This window comes from Globicephala melas, chromosome 17, assembly GCF_963455315.2.
Source record: "Globicephala melas chromosome 17, mGloMel1.2, whole genome shotgun sequence".
Taxonomy (NCBI): domain Eukaryota; kingdom Metazoa; phylum Chordata; class Mammalia; order Artiodactyla; family Delphinidae; genus Globicephala; species Globicephala melas.
The window spans coordinates 69487657-69509028 of record NC_083330.1 but is presented as its reverse complement, the minus strand read 5'-3'; the positions used below and the strand labels follow the sequence as shown (position 1 = coordinate 69509028).

The 21372-nt window shown below is 47.1% G+C and overlaps 1 protein-coding gene across 5 annotated transcripts in view; it reads left to right on the top strand.

The window, feature by feature from the left end:
• The window catches only part of ASAP1 (ArfGAP with SH3 domain, ankyrin repeat and PH domain 1), a 351377-nt gene that overhangs the window by 301243 nt on the left and 28762 nt on the right, over window positions 1-21372 (top strand). For 3 of the 5 annotated variants that reach the window (XM_060287023.1, XM_030875812.2, XM_060287022.2), the window contains 9 exons: window positions 668-831; window positions 2228-2361; window positions 4682-4773; window positions 10167-10353; window positions 10598-10683; window positions 11763-11878; window positions 12032-12099; window positions 13397-13510; window positions 16412-16640. In XM_060287023.1, coding sequence (XP_060143006.1) covers window positions 668-831; window positions 2228-2361; window positions 4682-4773; window positions 10167-10353; window positions 10598-10683; window positions 11763-11878; window positions 12032-12099; window positions 13397-13510; window positions 16412-16640 — 1190 coding nt within the window. The remainder of the gene's footprint in view (window positions 1-667; window positions 832-2227; window positions 2362-4681; window positions 4774-10166; window positions 10354-10597; window positions 10684-11762; window positions 11879-12031; window positions 12100-13396; window positions 13511-16411; window positions 16641-21372) is intronic. The other 2 variants (XM_030875819.2, XM_030875813.2) reach the window with 1 other exon arrangement.

Here is a 21372-nt window from a genome sequence, read left to right as displayed (position 1 = left end):
AAACTTAAATTTCAATACCTGGTTAACTAGTCCACTTTGTGGTTATTTCAGGCTTTGCTAATCAACCCCTGTTATTGGGTATTTAGGTTGTTTTACGCATAGATTAGTAGCAAAGGGTTATTTTGTTGGGTACATATTGTGGTCATGCTGTACATATATTTTAATAGCCTGCACTTTTCATTTCATAAAATAAACATCATGTGTTTCCATTGTTAATGTACCTTTTTCATAAGCATGAATCTTCATGGAAAATGAAATACCCCTTCACTTTCACTTTTAAGTGCCCCCGCTGACATGGACTCCCAGGAAACAATGCCTTTTGCTAAACTCCCTTTCCTGCCTCCTATTCCTTTCTCACCTGTTCTTTCTCATCCTTGCACTAGGCTGGTCCCACTCTGAGTCCTCTTCGTTCTGACGTTCCCTTTATATTCTGTCTCCGTGGAAACGCAGGCGCCTATGTGTTCATGCAAGCCCTTGGTCATTGATACCCTCTCATCTGTTCCTCTCATCTCGCTAGCTCTCTCCTGTGTGTTGTTTTCCATTCTTTGTATTGCTATGGGGAGGTCTCTTTTGCCAGTTCTGCATGAAAACAGATTCTTTTGCAGGGGAAGGAGAATGCAATGGCCAACCAGGCTCTTATGTCTCCTCCTCCTGTTTCTGACAACAGGTGGATATCAGTGCTGACGAACAGCAAAGAAGAGGCCCTCACCATGGCCTTCCGTGGAGAGCAGAGCACGGGGGAGAACAGCCTGGAGGACCTGACGAAAGCCATCATTGAGGACGTCCAGCGGCTCCCAGGCAATGATGTCTGCTGCGACTGCGGCTCGTCAGGTATTTGCCCCCAGACTTGAGCCGCTTGTTAAACATCCCTTCTCTTCCTGTAGAATATAAATAAGCAGGTTATTAAAATGCCTTAATCTCCTTGTGGACACAGACACATGTATGCCCTAGAGGTGGGTGAATTGTCCCACCTCTGAGTGCTTTCACCCCTGCCGTTTGCTCTACCTGGGAAGCTCTCACCTGCTCTCCCTAAATGGCACCTGCCAAAATGCCACCTTTCCCGTAAGGTCCAGTTAAATGGACAGTAAGGGGAGAGCACTGGACACGGAGTCCGTCATCTGGTTTGGAATCACCCGCCCGCTTCTCAGAGCCTGGACGACCTCATACTAAGTCCCTTTCCTATTCTGATCTTCAGTTTCCTCATCCTGAAGGTGGGGTAACAAACCTCAGCTGTTATGAGGGCGTAGTGAAATGGCGTATATGACATTGGCTGGCACGCGGTACCTTCCGTTCAGTAAAACCTCCCCAGCCTCTGTATCACACTGGTGTCCCCTTGCTCCAAATTTCTGTTCTCAAATGGCATCTGTGTTACTTAGGTATTGACAGTAGCTAACATTGATCGAATGCTTACGTTATAATAAGGATTGTGATATTTGTTTTGCTGGTCTTTACGTACTGAATCCTCACAGACTCTCTCTGAGCAAGATAACTAAAATTATCCCCATTTCACAGACGAGAAAACTGGGGGAATCAGAGAAGTTGATTGACTTGCCTGAGGTCACACATCTAGTAGTGGTCAGAATGTCGTGCAAACCTATCCTTAAGCATTATGATCTCCTTTTTAATTGTTTTACTAGTGCAGATGGGCTCCTGTGTACAACAGGCCATAAGCACCTCAGAGGCAAGTCTCACATCTTCTGCTTTTGTGTACGTGTGTGATAGTGACTGACACAGTGTCAGGGAATGGCAGAGGAGGCTCTGCTCTGGGGCCCTTGGGGGTTGTAGAAAAAGCTATCTTATTACCAAGAGGTGCTTGTGCAGAAGCCATAACCAGGATGACAGGTTAAGTTGGGTTGTAGCGTGGAGGTTAACGATGGCTGTAGAACCCAGTCCCTTGTGAGCTGTACTTAGAAGGCCTTTAATCTATCACTGTCAGGATGTTTCCTCGGTCTCCTGGGCAAAGTCTTTCTCACATTTTCACAAAAATAAAGCACTGAATTTTATTTTCAATTCAGTATTGAAGGGATAGTTTTAAAATTTGTCTTAAAATTTGCTCTCTAACAAGCTATTAGTTTTTATAACAGCCCCTAGGCTAAACTGCAAGCATCCATTTCTTCCATTTGAATTTTTCCCTTATAGTTTTTAACAAATTTTACTACTGTTTTAGCTTCCTCTGTAGTTGGCACACTAAAAATTAGATATCTTGTCTTCAAAATCCTTTCCACAGAACCCACCTGGCTTTCAACCAACTTGGGGATTTTGACCTGCATAGAATGTTCCGGCATCCATAGAGAAATGGGGGTTCATATTTCCCGCATTCAGTCTTTGGAACTAGACAAATTAGGAACTTCTGAACTCTTGGTAAGTAGTGACCTGTCATGAATATATTTAGTATATTGCTTTGGGGGTTTTTGTTTCTGCTGAGCACAAAGAATTCTAGTTCCTGAATTTAGTGAATTTAAATAGGTATTTAAAATGTAAATTTTGTGGTATGTAACATTGACTGTTTCTACTTCCTGATTGAAGAACTGGCGAATCATACATTTCTATAATTAGCTCCACTGAATGGCTCTTTTCTTCTAGGATAGGCTTTTTCAAAGCTGCTTTTCTTCTTTTGGAATAGTTTTTATATGATTCACTGTCATAGCAGTAAAGGGAGTTAGATGTTGAACTCGCATGTTCACTTTATCTAGTGGCTTATGTTATTAAAGATAATGACCAAAGAGTTTTCCTCTATTTTTACTGTTTGTAAGTTTGTAAAAGTACACATGAATTGAGAGTGGCCTGTTAGCTACTGTCATAAACCAACCACTCCTTAACCCACAACTTCTTTAGGTAGTCAGGGAAAAAACTGTGTGCCGTTATGGTGTATAGCTTTATAATATGGAAAGGGGACCCTCATCAGGTCCAAGTTAAACTGGTCCCACAGTTCACCAAATGAAGGAAGGAAAGGCCTACTTATGGCATCTCCTATAATACCTTGTGGCCATCAGTCCTGTCTTGCATAACTGGAACGCTGGTGCCTGTGAGAGAGTCCTTCTACTAAGGGTGAAAGGGTTCGAAGTAAAGTAGGGCTTCTCCTCACCCAGGAGGCTCTTGATCAGGACCTGAGTGTGCCTGGGGCTCAAAAAATCTGAAAGCCTAGCTTATCACCAGCCTTGCCGGGAGCAAAGTACCCCAGAGTCAGGGCAGGTAGTCACCCAGCCAGCAGCCTTTGTCATCTGAGCACCCATTAAGCAATGGTGGTCTGTCTTGTGTTGCATGAGCCCCTTGATTTAGGAAGTATCCTCCTGATACACGGCTCCCTGTTCACTTCAGGGTCATCGAGAAAAGGCTCAGACCTAATACCTGAAACGTTCTTCTTTAGTATGAAAATGGTGTCAGTCCATCGTAAACACTTAACTATGTGATAAATCCAAGAGACCTGATCACATGAGTGTTTCCTAAACTTCACATCAATCCCCAAATTATCTCAATGACCAAAAGCCTTTCAGGACAAATTTTCTTGGAAGGGTCTTGAACCCAGAAGCAAAATGGTTCCTGGGGCCTCTTCATTAATCGCCTGCAACATCTTAATTGGTGCCCCAAATATAAAGGAATCCTGCAGCATCTTAATTGGTACCCCAAATATAAAGGAATCCTGCAGCATCTTAATTGGTACCCCAAATATAAAGGAATCCTGCAGCATCTTAATTGGTACCCCAAATATAAAGGACTCCTGCAGCATCTTAATTGGTACCCCAAATATAAAGGACTCCTGCAGCATCTTAATTGGTACCCCAAATATAAAGGACTCCTGCAGCATCTTAATTGGTACCCCAAATATAAAGGACTCCTGCAGCATCTTAATTGGTACCCCAAATATAAAGGACTCCTGCAGCATCTTAATTGGTACCCCAAATATAAAGGACTCCTGCAGCATCTTAATTGGTGCCCCAAATATAAAGGACTCCTGCAGCATCTTAATTGGTGCCCCAAATATAAAGGACTCCTGCAGCATCTTAATTGGTACCCCAAATATAAAGGACTCCTGCAGCATCTTAATTGGTACCCCAAATATAAAGGACTCCTGCAGCATCTTAATTGGTGCCCCAAATATAAAGGACTCCTGCAGCATCTTAATTGGTACCCCAAATATAAAGGACTCCTGCAGCATCTTAATTGGTGCCCCAAATATAAAGGACTCCTGCATCCTTTTCTGTTCAATAACAGTAAATCTGCTTTATCTAGAAATGGGTTGTGATGGTAATTGCAAAGCTATTGCTGTCCATTAAGCATTTAACCTAGGTTCATATTTGGAATCTGCTCTGTCTAATCTCATATAGTGTGTGCGTGTGTGTGTGTGTGTGTGTGTGTGTAGGACCACATCCTATTCTAGTCTAACGTTTATCACATTACGTTTGTGAAAATGATTAGTTTTCTTATCCATGGTTCCACTAGTCCATTAGCTCCTACAGCAGGGAACATGGTTTACCCATCTCTGTATTTCCGGTGCTCAGAAGTTCAGTGCCTGGCGCAGAGTACGTGCTCCGTAAGTTATCTGTTGACCAGGTGGATGGGCAGTTTGTATTTTGAGTCAAATGAGGGAAAATACGTATTCAGAAATCTCAAAAGCAAATAGTAGGAAACTTTTAAACTAGTAGTAAGGAGTTTGCTATATTGTGTTTTGTTTATGTTACAGCTGGCCAAGAATGTAGGAAACAATAGTTTTAATGATATTATGGAAGCAAATTTACCCAGCCCCTCACCAAAACCCACCCCTTCAAGTGATATGTAAGTACTTCTAATACAATGAATTCTTTATTGTTCTATAATTGTTCTTCTACTCTCCCCAAAACTTCTCAGTGGTTGTAGTATTTTTTTTCCCCAGAGGAAATTTCATTATGAGAAAAAAGCAGAGAAAAGTAAAGTGTCTGAGACATATTTCTGGAATGACCCGATTATTTTCATCATCACCTTTCTCTAGGTAGTTGCAGCTGCTCTGTGGAGGGTAAATCTTCGTAAGGACAATTATCTCTTAATCCTCACATGTTGTGATAAATAAGAGACATACAAAAGCAACGGGAGATTCCTGTCAGATTGGCGAAAAGCCAAACGCTTAACAGCCCACTCAGGCAGACTGTGGGGAAGCAGACATCTCCTCTCCTGTGTTGTTGGTGGGAGTACAAATGGTACACTATCCATAGGGACCAATTAGCCATTTTCATCACGATTATAGATTTATTTATTACCCCGACGCAGCAACGGCACTTCTGGGAAGTTCTTCCTGTTCTGTAGTGGAAAAGGATTAGGAACAAAGCAAGTGTCTACCTGTAAATACAGGATGAAATATTCTGTGGTATGACCACACAGCGGAACCCCTTGCAGATGTAAAAAGGAATAGGAAGCTGCTTCTGTCCTGATCTGGGATGATCTCCAGGATGACTGTCAAGTGAAAACATCAGGTGCAGTGAGTGCAGTGTTCACGGCACGCTGCCTTTGGGGCAGGGAAGGGTGGAGGGGGTGGGAACAAGTGCACAGAGGCCCCTGCACCCCCGACCCAGGCACCCTGTCCAAACTCAGGAGCCAGATTTTGGGTACTTCTACTGATTAATCCCTCCCTGTGAACTCTCGCTACTCATCATCTGGACTCAGACACCGAACAGATTTAGACAGTGAAGGACACACATAAACATATGTATTTATTTAAACTTGGGTTTGCTTGAAGAAACACTGACAGATACCCAGGAAACTAATAAAAGCGCTTCCTCCGGGGTGGGCGTAGGACCCCCTCAGTAAACACTTTCTGATATCATTTTTATTGTTGAGTCATGTGAATCTTTAAGCATATTCAAAAAGGTTTACATTGAATTTAAACTTTTAAATCCTGTGGATAACTAGGAGAAAAGAGACCTAATTCCGACTCGAGCGATCAGGGAAGCCTGTGTGAAGTGGACGCCAGCCTGAATGTTTTGCAGCCTCTCCTGGGTGGTTGGTTATTCAAGGCAAAGCACCTTATGGGGCACATTCGAGGAACGTGTTTTCTTCCTCCTGAAATCTCAAAATTCGATCTCCCAGAGGCCTCTTGGCATTTGTCTTTTCTTGAATTAGACAAATGCATATTGTACGTTTAGTCTGTGCCTCACGTTATGTCAGATGCTGGGGAAACGTCAAAACACAAACTAGATATAAACCCTGTGTTCGTGACACCTAGAGCCTAGCGAGGAAGCTAGGTGTTAACCAAGAAACTAAACAGTGAATCATTTAGTCGTAGTCGTGGTAAGTGTCACAGAAGAAAAGTTAGGGATGTTGGGGGCCTATATTGAATATAATATCCTAAGCTCATCTGGGGGAGCGTCTGGCTTAACAGCAACCTTCAAGCATCGTCCTAGAACAAACACTGCTTGGATGTCTTTTTCACGCTAATGAGCTCAAATTACACTGAGAACTAGGGCTTTCCGAAGCTAGTTTGATCATAAAACAACTGCAGACAAATGTGATCCGTGGGTTACTTCACAGATGTGGTAACAGTGAGTGCTCAAGCACACACGGCCCAGTCTTGCCCACACCAGTGTTTTTGAAGTGTTTACATGACCCAGACCTCGAGGGCATTTCTTTAGGATAAATCTCATAACAACATGGGTTTTTGTTTCCTGCTTTTCACGTGGGAGACAGCGTCAGCGCTGCGCCCCGTCAGCTCTGTGGCCTCCGTCAGGCCCGCCCCTTCAAAGAGCTCATGAGTCTCCAAATCTCTAACGTAGCCGCTGTTGCCAGACTCCGGGAGTTCGGATCCACTTCCTAACCTGTGATCCTGGGCAAGTAGCTTTGACTGTCTGAGCCTCAGTTTCCTCACCTGCAAAGTGTGTCAACCCCCTAGGGCGTGGGGAGGACTAATGAGAAGAGCTTAGAGCAGCTGTGGGCATATAGTGAGTATTTACTGCTGCTGTCATCATTATTGTTGTTATTCTCTCATTTGGGCACAACCGAGAGGAATGGAGTGAATCTCCTGTAACATGATTAAATCACTCACATATTTAATTAAGCAACTTCTGTGTTCCAGGCACACTTTTAAGTGCTGAAGATACAGTCAGTAGTGAACAAGGCAGCTCCTGTCCTGCTTACATTCTCACTGGGGTGAGGAAAACATAGGGAATGAGAAAGTAAATAACCTAAGTTCACATGGTAGTTGGTGTCAGCAGGAAAACATAACAGGGTGAGGGGTTGACGTGTAGGGGGTCAGGGAGCATCTGAGGACCCGACATTTGAGTTGAGAACTAGAGGGTATGACGGACAGGTGTGAGCGAGCAGGCCAGGCAGGTGGACAGTAAGTGTTGCTGCCCTGAAGGGGAACAGGCTTGGCGTGTTCACGTGACAACAAGAAGGCAGGTGAGGCTGCAGGGCACTGAGCCAGGAGAGTGCTGGGAGATGCCACAGAGATGGGGCCAGACACGGAGGGTTCTGCAGGTCGTGGAATGGTTTCGGATATTATTATTCTAAGTGTGATCAGAAGTTGTCAAACAAAGGGAGTGACATGATAAGTTATGTTTTAAATGGATCCTTGTGGTTCAGTGATGCTCAACTGGGGCAGCTTTGCCCCCAGAGGACACTTGGCAGTGTCTGGACACATTACATCGTGACTTGGGCAGGTACTGCTGGCATCCAGAGGATAGAAGCCCGGGATGCTGCCGAACAGCCTACAAAGCATGGGGTTGCCGTCCATAACAAAGGATTATCCAGGCAAAACGTCAGTAGCATGGAGGTTGAGAAACCCAGCTGTGGCTGATGAGTGAAGGACAGACTATAGGGGGTGGTGGGGACAGACTGAAGAGAAATTTATACCAGATCCACTGAGAAATAAAGATAAATTGGACTAAGGTGGTAGCGGCGGAGGTGCTGGAAAGTAGTTCGATTCAGTTCTCAATGTATTTTGAAGGGAGAACCACCGGGATTTGCTCATCAGTTTAAATACGGGGTGTTTAAGGGAATTGTCCAGATGACGCCCACGGTTTTTGGCCTGAGCATCTAGGTGAATGGCCAGTACCGTTATCTGAGCCAGGGTAGGTAGGAAGGACCGGGTTTGGTGGGGGACAGAAGGAGAGAGTTGTCTTTCATCTAGAACTCTTGACATCCAGACTTTCAGACAAGTCTGTTTCCCACCCTCCCTAGTGCCCCATGCCAGAAAGCCTTCCATTGCCGGGGGACTAAATGTGACTAGACAGAGATAACTCTGAGTACCCAGAAAGGGTTAAACACATCCTGCCGAGTGAGAGCTCAGACACTTGCCGTAGCCACAGAAGTGCAGAGCCAGGGCTGGAGGTGGTCTTCTAGGTGACCTGGGGCCAATACCTCAGTGCCCTCTGCATCTTCCCTGCTGGATTATCAGGTGGCATCTGCGTGACGCTTCCAGCCACAGGAGCCCGCCTGCAGAGCTCGCTGCAGTTTAGGTCTCCCTCCCTGCCATGGATCCTAGCCCTACCCGCCTTGGATAAGAGTAGAAAGGAAGCTTAGAAGTGAACCCACAGCCGTGCATCATTCTTTGTTCCATACCTGGAAGGTAGTAAGTAAGGCAGGTATGATTGCTAATAACTTCACAGGTGAGGAAACTGAGGCAGAGCGAGAACTTGATTTACCCAGGGTCACGGAGGTAGCAAGTGGTATCAGACTTGCATTAAGCCATCTAGTTCTTAAGTCTGGTGTTCCATCCACCACACAGTAGCTGCCTTTCAAACTTGATGTAAGTCACACACAGCAAGTCTCAGAAGCCAGGCTTAGGCCGTCCTTTCACGTATCTGGAAGTCTTCCAATTCATCAGGTTACGGCCATTCTAGGAGGACTCTGACCTAAGCATAAAGGACACTCTTGAGTGTACCATCTTGGTTCCCGGAGCAGAATCTGCAACTCACCAAAGGCTCTGTGCCACCGTCAACCAGCCCAACTCTCTGCTGCCAAACCAGAATGAAAGAAAAAAGCATCAGCGCTATTTTAAACAGTGTTTCCAGGCTGTGGGATGTGGGAAACAGTAACAGCTACCACACATGGAGTGACTATTTCTGAGCAAGAAATTTTGTGTCCCATGAATTAGAGCCCTCCTGGAAAGAGGAAAGCCCCTATTAGCGGCTGTATGTTCTTTAATTCAAAATATACCAATGAGTTATGGTCCCCAATTTCAAATGAAAAACAAAAATACTGAAGGTCATAAAGATTAAGTAGTTTACCTAACGTTGCACAGCTGGTTTGCTGTAGGACTAGGATTTGAACCCAAAATCCACTCATTGTCTTTTTATTAATTGGCTCATGTAACGGGTGAGTTCAGGTACAGCTGGACCCAGGATGTCAGACAGTATCATCTGGACCTTAGCTCACTCTCCTGACTCTTGTCTCTCCTTTCCTCTGAGCCAGCGTCCATTTCAGCCTTTCCCCAAAGTTGACCATCAGGCCACTGAGGTCATAGGCTCACCCCTGCAGCTGGGAGGTGGGGTCAGAACCACTTGAACTGAAGTGGAGAGGGGGTAGGTCCTGAAGAGAAGGAGAAATGCACCAGGCCCACTTGGGCTTTGGGCATGTCATCCACGGCAGGAAAGACCACCGTCTGTGTCCTTCTGGAGCTTCAACGACAGCTGTGCTGAGCCTCAGTTTCCTGTCAGTGTCTTCATTCTGTCTTTGCTAGAATAAACTTGGTCTAAACCTGTTTGCTGGAACGTTGAAGGGAAGTGTATCTTAATTAAAATAACTCTTCTCAGGACTTCCCTGGTGGCGCAGTGGTTAATAATCTGCCTGCCAGTTCAGGGGACACGGGTTCGAGTCCTGGTCCGGGAAGATCCCACATGCCGCGGAGCAACTTAAGCCCGTGCACCACAACTACTGAGCCTGTGCTCTAGCGCCCACAAGCCACAACTGCTGAGCCCGCGTGCCACAACTAGTGAAGCCCGCGCGCCTAGAGCCCATGCTCCGCAGCAAGAGAAGCCACTGCAATGAGAAGCCCGTGCACCGCAACGAAGAGTAGCCCCTGCTCGCCACAACTAGAGAAAGCCCGCACACAGCAACAAAGACCCAACGCAGCCAAAAATAAATAAATAAATAACATAAAATGACTCTTCTCGGAGAAAACTGTTTGTCAGAAAATGTAAATCTTTCTTAGCTCTTGGGAAATAAAAAGTCTTAGTTCATTTTGCTTTGCTCTATTTTAGGACTGTACGGAAGGAATATATCACTGCAAAGTATGTAGATCATAGATTTTCACGGAAGACCTGTTCATCTTCGTCAGCTAAACTGAACGAATTGCTTGAGGCCATCAAATCCAGGGATTTACTTGCACTAATTCAAGTCTATGCAGAGGGGGTAGAGCTAATGGAACCGCTCCTGGAACCCGGACAGGTACAGCTTCACTGAAATCAGGATGAAGAGGGACGCGGGAAATCAGTTTAAAAGATGACACGTTTTATTGTAACACCACAGAATGAGACTGTTATACATTAAGTGATCGTGTCTGAATCCGGACAATTTGAGAGTGAAAGGGGCTGCTATTAATAATTACTTTGGGGCAGCTGACTTAAACGAAGCCTGTCTAGGCAAACTAGGACCTCTGACCACCCTATTTATACTTCTCCTTTCCTTTCAGGAGCTCGGGGAGACAGCCCTTCATCTTGCAGTCCGAACTGCAGACCAGACATCTCTCCACTTGGTTGACTTCCTTGTACAAAACTGGTACGGTTTTTGTTTTCTCTGGATATGCCTTGTGAGTTAACGCGAACCAGCCCTATTGGCGGCCTACCTCAGGACTCAGCAAAGAGCCAGACCCTGTTACAGGCTTTGCAGGCCATGAGGTGTCTGTCACAGCCATTCAGCATTGTCATCATAGTGTGAAAACTGCCACAATCAGTATGTAAACAAGTGAGCATGGCCATGTTCCAGTAAAGCTGTATTTACAAAAACAAGCAGGGGGCCAGATATGGCCTGTGGGCTGTAGTTTGCCAACCCTTGGCCTAGATAAATGTAAAATCCTATCTCTGGGTCCAAAACCTGCTGCATTAAGGGAGGTTGAAAGAGAGGACACTTAACAGCACAAGGTAACAGGTCTGTGAGTTTTCATTGTTTATAAGTTCATGGTAAGAGATCAGTATGTGTGGCTGACCCAATTGCTAATTCAAGTTTAGGATATACTAATAGGAGAGTAATACTGAACACAGCAGGTTTAGACTTGCTGGATTCTTTGTTGGGTAGTTCTGTAAGCTACAGATTAGGAGGAGGAACTAGAACTCATCCAAAGGAGAGCGATTAAAATAGTGAGGGGATTTGAACTCACATACGATACGGTGCCTGGACACAAGCCAGATTGTACAAACGCCCAGCCTCTTCCATAGAGGTGGTTCTGCGTAGTGGTTAAGACCATTGGCTCCAGAGACACACTGCCTGTGTTCAAATCCCTGCTCCATCATCTGTGTCTCGATAATCTCGCAAACAAGCACTTCATCCTCTCTGTTTTCATCTAAAAAATAAGGGTTATAGTATACCTACCCCATCAGGTGGTTGTGAAGACTAAATGAGCTAATACACGTAGGAGACGTGTGTCTGTCCCGTACACAGTAGGCACTCAATAAATGCTGGCTGTTATTGTCATTATGTTGCTTATAAATGGAAGTGTCATGTTAGAAACATCATCATCTTCCCTGCTTATAAGAAGTAGGTCGCAAATTTGACTCAGTTGTTAGCATGGGAAAAAGTGGTTCATCTGTAGTTTTAAGTTATAGAGCAAGTCATTTTTTTCTGATGCTTTCATTTTTCAGTGGGAACCTGGATAAGCAGACGGCCCTGGGGAACACGGCTCTGCACTACTGTAGCATGTATGGTAAACCTGAGTGTTTGAAGCTGCTTCTCAGGAGCAAGCCCACCGTGGATGTCGGTAAGTGTGGCCAAGCGTCTCTTAATAACTGCGGTGAGAGCGTTCAGTTGGCTGAAACCTAGACATGCCTGTTCCATTGTCATCTGAGTATTGTTCTTTGCCTTTTCAAGATGTATCTTAGATAATCATGCAACTGTATTCCACCTGTTTTAGCTAACCAGGCTGGAGAGACTGCCCTGGACATAGCAAAGAGACTGAAGGCCACCCAGTGTGAAGATCTGGTAAGCGGAGTGGGACAGGGGTGAGCCCAACTGCCCTGAAAGGGTGTTCTCTGAAACACGACTGGAGTGAGAGAAGCAGATTCTTTCTCTCTCTCTCTTTTTTTTTTTGAACATTGGCTAAAGAAATCTAGATAAGCACTCAGGCTACATTTGAAAAAATGGTAAAATGATAGATTTGTCATCCATGTCTTTTGAGTACAGTTATGGTGTAGCAGCTAAAAGGCATTTGAGAGGTCTTATTACCAGACAAACTGCTTTTTTTTTTTTTTTTTTTGGCCGTGCCACACGGCAGGCGGGGGCAGGATCTTACTTCCCTGACCAGGGATCGAACCTGAGCCCCCGGCACTGGAAGCACAGAGTCTTAGCCACTCGACCACCAGGGAAGTCCCAAGGTGCTGCTTTTTTTGTTTGCCAGACATTAGTCTTTCTCTGTAGCTTAACAGTAAAGAATTATTTGGGGAATTCCCTGGCAGTCCAGTGGGTAGAACTCTGCAGTTCCTGGGTTCAATCCCTGGAACTAAGGTCAGGGAACTAAGATCCTGCAAGCCGTGTGGTGCAGCCAAAAAACAAAAATAATTTTTTTTGGAAAGAATTACTTGGGAAGCCGGTTCCAAAAACTGGGCAAGCAAAGTTCAGAGTGTAATGGTTTTCAGAATGTCCAGTGCCCTCCCTCCCCTCCCCCGCATCCTGTGTACACACTCACCTCCAGTCCCACTAGTTCTTGCTTATACCTCTGGGCCTGTGCGTAGAGCATGATTCTCTTAACCACAGGGAAGGATAAGATAGAAAAGATAAGTTACATTCCCTTGAGTTCCTGCTAAGTGCCAAGTACCCACCCAGGCCCAGCAGTTGTACGTCTTTATTTTTACAAGAATGCTTTAGGGACGTTGGAGTTACCCTTGCCCCATTTTATGACTAAGAAAGTGGGCCATGGGTGGAACCAGGACTGTCTGAGTTTAAAGGCCTACCGGCCTACCTGTCGCACTTCAGTGACTCTGATTTTGCCTTCCAGCGGGAATTTGCAGTTTTGAGGCTCATTTTAATAATATTGAGAAAGCTTTTAATTTTGGAGAGAAGTCACGTTACCAGAATTAAAAAGGCTCCACCCGTAATTCTTTGCAATTCCTCTTCAGTCTGTCCTGTGGCAGCCCCGTTTGTATAATCAGAGTTTTGCCTGCAGTGCAGCTACTGGTGATGAATCCGAAACCAGGAATGAGGTGGGATTTGCTCAGTGTTTATATAATGTCCGGGTGCCTGGCAATGAAATTACAGCGGTTACACCTGCTGTTACTTTCAGCTTTCCCAGGCTAAATCTGGAAAGTTCAATCCACATGTCCACGTAGAATATGAGTGGAATCTTCGACAGGAAGAGATGGATGAAAGCGATGATGATCTGGATGACAAAGTGAGTGTACGTAGTGCCTCTGATTCCTTAGCCCTTCTCCCAGGTTTTCTCCACTATACAGATAAGACCCATTCTTTGTGAGATTGATTTTGGTCTTACGACCTGATTCACCAGGGCCATTTTCTTTGTTTAGTCTCTGATCCTTGTTGAGTGCCACTTAATAGCTGTATTGGTCAGGATTCTCCAGAGAAACAACCAGTAGGGGTGGGTGGGTGGGTGGTGTGTGTGGGGTTGCGTGGGGTGTGTGTGTGGTGTCGAGATGGAGAGAAATTCATTTTAAGGAGTTGGCTCACATGCCTGGGGCGGGCCCGGCCAGAATCCCCAGGGCAAGCCAGTAGACTGGGGACTCCACAGGAGCTGAGGGTGCAGTCCTGAGTTTTCAGGCAGAAAGCCTTCTTCCTTTGGGGATCCTTAGTCTTTCCTCTTAAGCCCTTTGCCTGCCTGCATGAGGCCCACCCCTGTTACTCAAAATCTAACCTAAATGTGAACCACATATAAAAAATACCTTCATAGCAACATCTAGACTGGTGTTTGACCAGTCACCTGTGCACCATAGCCTTAGCCAAGTCAACACGTAAAATTAGTCATCAAAACAGCTAATTAATAAATAACAAGTTGTCACTGATTGAGTGTTTAAATATGAACTAGGTGGCAGCGAGCACGTGTCACCTCAGGTCATCTCTATCAAAAGCCCATTGGGGTGTTGTCATTGTCCCACTTTACAGAGGAGAAGAGTGACAGGGAAATCACGTGGTGTATCTAAAGTCTCACAGCGAGTAAAGACAGTCTCAGGGATTAAACCCAGTTCTGTGTGACTTTATCATAGATAGCTCTGAATTACCTCTGAAGGTTCATTTGTACCCTTTTTTTAGATTCCACATATAAGTGATATCATATGATATTTGTCTTTCTGTGTCTGACTCACTTAGTGTGATAATCTCTAGGTCCATCCATGTTGCTGCAAATGGCATTATTTTGTTCTTTTTTATGGCTGAGTAATATTCCATCGTATATATGTCCCACATCTTATTTATCCATTCCTCTGTCAGTGAACGTTTAGGTTGCTTCCATGACCTGGCTGTTCTAAATAGTGCTGCAGTAGACATTGAGGTGTGCATGTATCATTTTGAATTACGGTTTTCTCTGGGTATATGCCCGGTAGTGGGATTGCTGGGTCATATGGTAGTTCTATTTTAGGTTTTCTAAGGAAACTCCGTACTGTTCTCCATAGTGGCTGTACCAATTTACATTAGTGTAGGAGGGTTCCCTTTTCTCCACCCTCTCCAGCATTTAGTGTTTGTGGATTTTTTGATGATGGCCATTCTGACCGGTATGAGGTGATACCTCGTAGTTTTGATTTGGATTTCTCTAATGATTAGTGATGTTGAGCATCTTTTCATGTGTTTATTGGCAATCTGTATGTCTTCTTTAGAGAAATGTCTATTTAGATCTCCTGCCCATTTTTTAATTGGGTTGTTTCATTTTTTGATACTGAGCTGCCTGAGCGGTTTGTGTATTTTTGGAGATTAATCCCTTGTCGGTTGCTACCTCTGAAGGTTCCTGCGTGCATTTTTCATCAGCTGTGGATCCACTGGTTCCTCTTTCCCAGGCAGGATGTAAGGAGTAGTCAAAGGTGCTCCTACCGAGGGGTCCTAATGGCATTCACCATTTTAAGAGAAGCTCAATTACGACACAGTCAAGGTAACCATTATAGTAAGAGTTGGCGAAATTCCTTACAAGTGTTCAGAGGACAGGGCGGCTGCCTCAGCCTTGGCGAGCAGTGAAGACCTTACCAAGGAAACACTGTGGGAGATGGGTTTCTAAGGGTGGTGAGGAGCTTGCCAGGCAGGGAAGTAGGAAGGAGTGCATCCTTCTGGGGAGGGAGAACAGCATGTGCGGAGGCCGGGGGTCATCATGGGGCCTGAACATCAGAGGACCGCTTGGGATGAGGTGTGAGGTGCCTTCACATGCACTGGGTGGGGAGAGGCAAGAGGCTCCCCTGGAGTGTCAGGCAGCCCAGACCAGGAAGGGCGTAGGGGTGGTAGGCCAAGTTCAGCCCTTTGGCTTTCATCTAAGCAGGCACAGGCCAACAGAGCTTTGCTGTCAGAGAACAGGGTTTCCTACCAGCTCTGCCTGCAGCGTGGAGAATGGGCTGGAGCTGAAAGAAACTGAGGCAGGGGCTGTTCAGGGGACCAGTGGTCCAGGGGGTGCTGGTGAATGCCTGCACGAGTTGTGGGTCCGAGCGGCACTTCTGAGCTCTCCGTGCAGGACTGGGTGGCTCTCGATGCCACTGAGGTTGGGAGACTTCCCACTTGGGAAGTTGCATGGGTGCTGATGCTGTGAGCCGAGTGCAAACGCCAGCGATCCGTCATGGGTGGTTGAAAGTGTTTGGAATCCAAGAGGTTGAGGTTGGACGTACAGGCCCGAGTCATCAACATTAAGTGGCAGTCACGGCCGTGGGTGCAGTTGAGGTTCCTTCCTAAGAGGGTGTAAAATGAGGAGAGAGGTGAGTGTGGAGAGCCTCGATGTTAAAGGGCCGAGCAGGGATGGAAAAGTTAATGCAGTAGCTACTGTTCAGTTGTTGGTGAACATGCCCCGCGCAGGGGAGGTGTTTGGGGATTCAAGGTTAAATCTGTGTGACCTTCTGCTTCTGAATACAGTGCTCCCTAACCAGCACGTCCCTGGTGGGACCCTGGTAATGACAGGAGAGTGAGAAGTGTACTCTCTGGATGTTTCCCTTGTGCTGTGTCGTGGCTCCTAGGCTTTTGTGTGGCTGACCCCCCAGAAACGCAGAGAGCCACAGGAGCCCAGATCCCCCCCTGAGCCTGCCCTGCAGAGTCCTCCGGACACCTGAAGCGTCATCCTTGACTATCAGCTGACCCACCGCACTGTTATTTCATTTGCCAGCCGAGCCCCATCAAGAAAGAGCGCTCCCCCAGACCTCAGAGCTTCTGCCACTCCTCCAGCATCTCCCCGCAGGACAAGCTGTCATTGCCGGGCTTCAGCACTCCGCGGGACAAACAACGGCTCTCCTACGGCGCCTTCACCAACCAGATCTTTGTCTCCACAAGCACAGACTCACCCACAGCGCCGACTGCGGAGGCACCCCCGCTGCCTCCTAGAAACGCCGGGAAAGGTACAGGCTGTGGGAAGGGCTTTGTGACTCCATCTTCAGAGCTGGGAGTTGACCCAGCTTTGACGTAAGAATTTCGAGGTGCCTTTGAGTGGCAGAGTGGGCTGTGATGTCAGGGCAGCTTGAAACAGGGACCTCACCATTTGCCATGTTACAGCCGAGAAGTAGTGTTACGGGCACTCCGTGTGCCTTGTCTTGTGTGAACCTTACAACCATCCTGTGAGGTGTGTGCTTTTGCGCCCATTGTACAGATGAGAAAATTGAGGTAGAATGACTTGCCCAAAGGTCATGCGGCCGGTAAGTGGTGGAGTTGAGGTTCCATCCAGGGTCCACATGGCTCCCAAACCAGCGTTCTTTCCTGTGTAATATGGGGTGGAATTTGAGTTCTTCTTTGAGAAGTTTCTTTCCTCTACACTAAAATGTAGTAACAGTGATAGGCAGTAGTTACGAAGCCCTTTGCTTTACGAGAGGCCCTAAGCCCAGCACCTCTCTTTTCACGCTCACAGAACAAGGTAAGGTAGGACAGCTGCTGGCAGCAGGCAGACAGGGTCCTGGTTCAGAGCTCTAGAGTAAGTGGCCTGGGGCTCTTGGGGGTTTGGGATCCTCACCCAGGTCCTGTGTGACCTGAACCCACACTCCTGTGCTCTCTGGCGAGTGGTTTTCCACGAGATACCACCTGGGGCAGGATCTTACCAGAGGAGGGTCATTGTGCCGTGTGTTGTCACATGCCCCCACGGGGCTCATGCCAGGTGGTGACGGTCCACGAAGACTGCATCCTGTTCCCCGAACCCACCGAACGCCCTGCACAGAAAGTCCATGTATAAAGTCCATGTATAAAGTCCACCTATACGGGGACGAGTCAAGACACAGAAGTGATAACATTAAGGGCTCACCCCTCCCGGGGGTATTCGAGAGGTACCCGGAGCTGTAGCTTCCGGTCTGGTCTCAGCCATAAACTCAAGTTCAGGATCCTCCCCGTGTCCTCCGCTCGCTCGTGCTCACGCAGGTTTGCGGGCCCCGGTGCACAATGCCGTGCCTATTTGAATCACACTGGGGCTATTTTCTGGGGAATGTGAGCTTTATTCAAAGCAGTGTTTTTTCAGAGCTTATTCTCCATTGAAATAGTGTTATAAATGGGAGCAGTGTTCTTAGACCCCAATGGCCTCATAGATGATAAAATAGTGGAGAAAGTTAAAATGAGGCTCGGGCGTAAACAGCACTCATCAGAGACAACCAGTGACCAGAAGAGCAACGGCGCACGTAACCCAAAGGCTTAACCTGCCGGTGGTGTCCTTACCATTCCACACATCATGCTGGAACGTGCCTTTTAAATCACTAGCATGACAAGGTGCAGATGTGTGCCGCAAGAGGCCTGTGTTCCCTCTCACCGCGGGGCGATGATGCTCCCCAGCAGGGTGGCCGTCTGCCAAGAGCAGAGAGTCCCTTTCTGCGCCCTAAGAAAGACCGTGGAGAGTTACTCTGCAAGAGTTCACATCCCCTGATCGTGGTTACCAAAAAAAGTGGTGATGACCTATCAGAGAGCCTCGCGGTCACTGAGAACCTTGGAAAAGGGCTACAGGAGAGAATGACACCAGAGTCCTAGGGACCAGGAGGCACCCTCACCTCCCTCTACCCCTTTCCATAATTTTGTCTCAAGGGGACGCAGAAACCCATAAAGTATACTGACTCAGTGCCAAGTATATCTCTGCTGCCTTGAATAAATTCTGATTAGCTCTTTCCCAAAGACCCAAAGACAAAGACCAAATTTATTTAGTGATGCAGCTGCTGAAACGAGTGCCTAGAGACTTGGCCGTAGCAACCGTGGTCGGCTAAGGATAGACTGCTTACCACCCCCCACCCCCAATCCCATAATTGAACATAGACATCCCTCTCCGCTACAGTCAGAGTGTTCTTCCAGGTTGCTCATGGCAGGACATCAGATTCGGAGAGTTGGTCTGAGCTGGTGAGACAAGAAGCACAGCCTGCCCATGACTTTTATAAGGGGTTCGAAGCGGGAGACACTTCCTGCAGGCAGCTTGGCTCACGTGCCCACACATTTGGAAAAGTGATAATGTTTGAATGGAGTTCTCAGAAGACACAGTTGAAGACCAGCCGATGCTCTGTGCAGAGATAACTCTCCTCTGTTTTCCTTACGTTTTCTTCATTTCATTCTGTTGAACTGATTGAACCGTTTGCATGGAACAAGGATGTCTTGTTGTTCGGGTTGCTAGTTTCCCGTGGAGGTAAAGCAGAGGTGTCTGCTTGCAGCAGCAGTCATTTCCACACTGAGAACTTCGGGGTCGTAAGGATGATGGTTTCGGGTGAGGCAGAAACAACTGATAAAGTTTCCACTAACGAGAGGAATACAGAGGACCAAAGTAGAAGGAATTATTCTGAATCCAGCTCAGGAGTATTTTCAAAAACTTGCAGCTGCCTCATGAAAATGTAAGGAGTTTGACCTAAGTTGCCATCGGGCAAAGCCCCCTGTGCTTGAGCAGAGCTCCAGTCAGAGCTGGACGACTCAGCGAGTCAGAATCCCGAGCTCACCACTCCTAAGATTTTGAGACATTTTGCTGCCTACGCCGTCTTCAGAAGTGAAGTCCAGCGAGATTAAATCAAAGCTATAAAATTAAGTATGCAGAAGTTTCCCCCTCGTGGTCAGCAGCTCCGCCCAGCCCCCCACTTCACTGTATCTTTATTAAGACTAGATATTCTTCAGGGTCGCCAAGATGGGTTTGTTCTTCATCTTTAAGCAAAAATCATGTCACAGAACCTGGATTTTTTTTTTTAGAGCTAGAGGGATGCTGAAAGATTGACGTGATTTGCCACCCTTTGTACAGCTAAGGAAACAGAGCCCTGAAAAGGCTGAGGAACTTCCACGTCACGCGGTGGCTGAAATAGGATAGAAAATTAAAGTGGGCCTTAGGACTTGGCAACCAGATCTTCTATGGTAGTTTCTTCTTTTCCGTGTCGGGGAAGAGGGTCCATCTCTGTCTTGTCCTCCTCGTGCATTTGTCATCAGAATCCAGTGAGACAGTATATGAGAAAGCATTTGGTAAAATGCAGAGCGCTGAACTACCGCGAGGGACTCCCATCAGGACTGTTCAGGCTCTGACTCCACACACGTCCCCAGAGTAGGGAAGAAGGTATGGGCACCATGGTACTGTGATGGCGCCCCCAGAACAGGCGCTTGACAACAGCGTAGCTTGCTTTTTAAGTCATTTTAAGCTACAGAACTGCGGTTTTCTCCCATTGTAAAATTCCACACCTTTTACACAGCCGTGGCACAGACTGGACTTGACACGAGATTTTTGTGGAGGTTAGTGAGAGGGACGGGAAGCTTCCAGCTCAGCACCTGGCACCTGGTCTGTGCCCCAGGGAGGGTTCTGCTGCTGGCATTTGAGAGCCACTGCAACCCCTCAGCTTTAAAGAAGCGTCCTTGGGGAATGGGAACCGGGGTGGAGCTGCCCAAGCCTGGCAAATAAGCAGGCGCTCTGAATGGCGAAGCCTGGCGTGGTGTGGGCACCTTCACTCAAAGGATTTGTCAAGTAAATGAACGATGAGTCTGATCTCAAGAAGCTTATTTGACTTCCTTAAATGAGCTAAGTTTTCAAGCTTTTAGAAGCACGAAGTGATACGCTGACTAACTTCAGTTCATTCCCATCTGTTGTGAGATCAGTCCCCTGGACTCATCTCGTGTAGCACCTCTGCATGTCCTGTGAATACCTGTAGGAATCCTGCAGTCCGCACACGTCTTCTATAACATGGACTTCCTGTTTCACAGGCTCCAGCCTTGGTCTGATAAACCAGTAGGTGATCTGCACAAGAGCGGCTCAGGGCCTGGCGCACCGAGGGCTCAGCGGGTGCTTGTCGCAGAGAACGTTGAACCCGATGCTGCCCTCGCCATCCCTGTAGGCGAAGAGCTAAGCACCCACGTTAATCCAAGAGTATAGTTTGAGAGTAACACACCCTCCAAGGCAGGTCCATCTGTCAAGCAGACCGTGCCTGCTGGGCAGCTGTGAGCCGCTGTGAATTCAAACCCCACTCTGTCCTCTTCTCTCCCCTGCCCCACCTAGGAGGCTGGGGTTCCTCCCCACCAAGTGCTAACCCTGTCCCTGTCCTGGTCTCCTTTTCACATTTAACTCATCTTGCTAAGTTTCAGGGCCTTCATCTGAAAAATAAGAATCAGGTGTCTGGCTGGCTGGGTCCCTGCTTAGAACGTGAAGTAACGTATGTAAAGTGACTGGTACAGCGTGAGCACTCAGTACATAGGATGGGAGCCTGTTGGGTCCTGCTGCATGTGTTCGGTTCTGCACGTGTCCTGGGCCCTGGCAAGCTAGCAGAGGGGGGAGCGGGGAGCTCCTGCTTGGAAGCTCGCGCTCCAGTGGGTGAGAAAGCGGTGAGCTGCGCCCTCATCAGGGGCGGTAGTCGGTGGCGCTCCAGATTTGAAGAGAGGGTGAAGGGAGTCTTCCTTTCACTCCCCCCTCCCGCTGGAGGCAGAACTCCTCCACATGGAGGCTGGGAATGAGCTGTCCCTGCATCCCTGGCACAGAGGGGGCTCCATCAGTGCCTGCTGAGTGAACAAACAACTGCAGAACCAGTGAAAGCGTGTCCCAGAAATGTGCGGCCAGAGCAAGGAGGGGACGCTCATAAAACTAACCCAGATGTCCTGGGGCTGTGATAACTGACTTGCTGACGATCCTTCTGCACCATGTTTGTGCCTAAACTCAGTTGT